General features: G+C 42.4%; 1 protein-coding gene across 1 annotated transcript; it reads left to right on the top strand.

The window, feature by feature from the left end:
- The first annotated feature begins 726 nt into the window (after positions 1 to 726).
- LOC137758770 (olfactory receptor 10H4-like) lies at positions 727 to 1,671 on the top strand. The gene has a single exon (XM_068534774.1). It carries the CDS (start codon positions 823 to 825, stop codon positions 1,669 to 1,671), a length of 849 nt encoding a protein of 282 aa, XP_068390875.1. The 5' UTR covers positions 727 to 822.
- The last annotated feature ends 883 nt before the right edge of the window (positions 1,672 to 2,554 follow it).

Raw genomic sequence — 2,554 nt, 5'->3', positions numbered from 1 at the left:
GAAAAAAGAGTACTATTAAAACAGTATTAAAATAAATACACTACCAAACGTAAAATAGATAGCTAGTGGGAAGCAACCGCATAGCACAGGGAGATCAGCTCTGTGCTTTGTGACCACCTAGAGGTGTGTGATAGGGAGGGTGGGAAGGAGGGAGATGCAAGAGGGAAGAGATATGGGAACATATGTGTATGTATAACTGATTCACTTTGTTATAAAGCAGAAACTAACACACCATTGTAAAGCAATTACACTCCAATAAAGATGCTAATAAATAAATAAATAAATAAAAATGTGTTAAATCATCGATTAAAAGACAAAGACTCCCAGAGGAAAAAACTTTAAGAACCCCAAGAACCAAATAAATATTTTCTAGAACAAGCACATTATTCAAGAGAATATGACCCTGATCATCTATGTCTGTCTTCAATGCCTCCAAAAATGGAAATTTTCATTTTGCAGTCACTGTTAATAAAAACCCAGGAGCCAAACTGTGTCTTAAGCATTTAATATACTGATCTCAGTTTATTTTTATCACACCACTGAATGATAACAACTATTATGATTTACTCCATCTTACTGATGAAGATTTTGAGACCCAGACAAATTAAGAAAATAGTTATATAGTATAAAGGTCTTCAATTGTCATTTAATCTATGTTAGAGCCTCTGTTTTAACCACTGTGCCCTCATTCTGTTTCTGATCTCACCAGATGCAGCATCCTTGTCTGGTCAGAACTATAGCACGGTGTCTGAATTCATCCTCATCGGCTTCTCCAACTTCCCTCAGCAGCTCCTGCCCACCTTCTTCCTACTGTACCTGCTGATGTACCTGTTTACGCTGCTGGGGAACCTGCTCATCATGGTCACCATCTGGAGGGAGCATGGCCTCCACACACCCATGTACCTCTTCCTGTGTGCCCTCTCCATCTCCGAGATTCTGTTCACTGTTGCCATCACCCCTCGAATGCTGATCGACATGCTCTCCACCCACCACTCCATTACCTTTGTGGCTTGTGCCAGCCAGATATTCTTCTCCTTCACGTTTGGCTTCACCCACTCCTTCCTGCTCATGATTATGGGCTATGACCGCTATGTGGCCATCTGCCACCCCCTGCGCTACAACATGCTCATGAGCACACGTGACTGTGCCCGTCTTGTGTCCTGGTGCTGGGCTGGTGGCTCAGTCATGGGCATGATGGTGACATTGATAGTTTTTCATCTCACATTCTGTAGGTCTAGTGAGATTCACCATTTTGCCTGTCACGTGCTTGCCCTCTTAAAATTGGCATGTGGGAAGGAGACAGCCCCTGTCACCATGGTTGTGATCATGGTTTGTGTCACAGCCCTGCTGGGGTGCTTATTCCTCATCATCCTCTCTTATGTCTTCATCATGGCCGTCATCTTGAGGATCCCCTCCGCTGAGGGCCGGCACAAGACCTTCTCCACCTGTGTATCCCACCTCACCATAGTGGTCGTGCACTACGGTTTTGCCTCCATCATCTACCTCAAGCCCAAGGGACCCCATTCTGTGGACAGTAACACACTGATGGCCACCACCTATACAGTCTTTACCCCCTTTCTTAGCCCGATCATTTTCAGCCTCAGGAATAAGGAGCTGAAGAGCGCCATAAAGAGAAGCTTCCACAGAAAATTCTTTCCCCTAAGCTGCTGATGGCCAGTTTTGTGGAAAAGAAATACAATAAAGGGGCTGGGATAATAATATATGTCCCCATAGAACTGTGGTACAGATTCAGTTGTGTTAAAATATCTACACTCTATACTAGCTATTAGTGTTTCCTCAATTTGCCACCCTTTTGCCACCACGATCTCTCATTTATGACCCAGTGTGATGAACTCCATCTCAACATCTATGCCTTAAAATGTGTTATATCTATGGGCATGTTGGGTGCATCCCGTGAATGAGCATAGGTCCTGATGCCCATGGTTCTTTCTGAATGGGCAAGCAAGAAAAGACTTTATTTTCCTCTCTTCCCACCAATGTAAGATAAAAAAGAATAACATAAAATAATAATAAAAACCAGCAAGCATTGAAAATTTTCTATATCAAGCACTGTGCCCAGTGTTTATAATTATCTTTTTAGTTATGACAAGTGTAAAAAAAGAATAAACTATTTGTCTCCAAGGAAATGGTTTACTAATTACTGGGCTATTTGCATACGAGATATGAGAAAGAAGAAATAGAAGGAAAAATGAGGGAGGGAGGGAAAGTAAGAGAGAAACAAAGAGAGTGATTTAGAGGAGAGAGAGAGAGAGAGGGAGAAGGGAAGGAGAAAGGGAAGAGGGATCAATGTTTAGGTAAGCACGTAGACGTGTTAAAGGGTGTTGTTATCTCACGTCTTACAGAAATCTTTTGCCCTTTTTCCCCACACATAACTTTCAGTGAAATATAAATTTCTCAATACTATGTTAAAGTTGTGTCTTTTGGGGGAGTGTGTTGAAAGGCAGAGTGCTATCTCAAGATGGCACAAAGAGAGGTCAGAGGCTACCTATGGGTATCTTCATTATGCAGATGGGAAACGCTGGTGGAGGTCACA

This window comes from Eschrichtius robustus, chromosome 2, assembly GCF_028021215.1.
Source record: "Eschrichtius robustus isolate mEscRob2 chromosome 2, mEscRob2.pri, whole genome shotgun sequence".
In the NCBI taxonomy this organism is placed as follows: Eukaryota; Metazoa; Chordata; class Mammalia; order Artiodactyla; family Eschrichtiidae; genus Eschrichtius; species Eschrichtius robustus.
The sequence above is the reverse complement of the archived record's forward strand: the minus strand, read 5'-3'. Positions and strand labels throughout refer to the sequence as shown.

What these genes read in the sequence shown, in the direction of transcription:
- LOC137758770 (XM_068534774.1), top strand. Translation starts at nt 823, where the DNA reads ATGTACCTGTTTACGCTGCTGGGGAACCTGCTCATCATGGTCACCATC.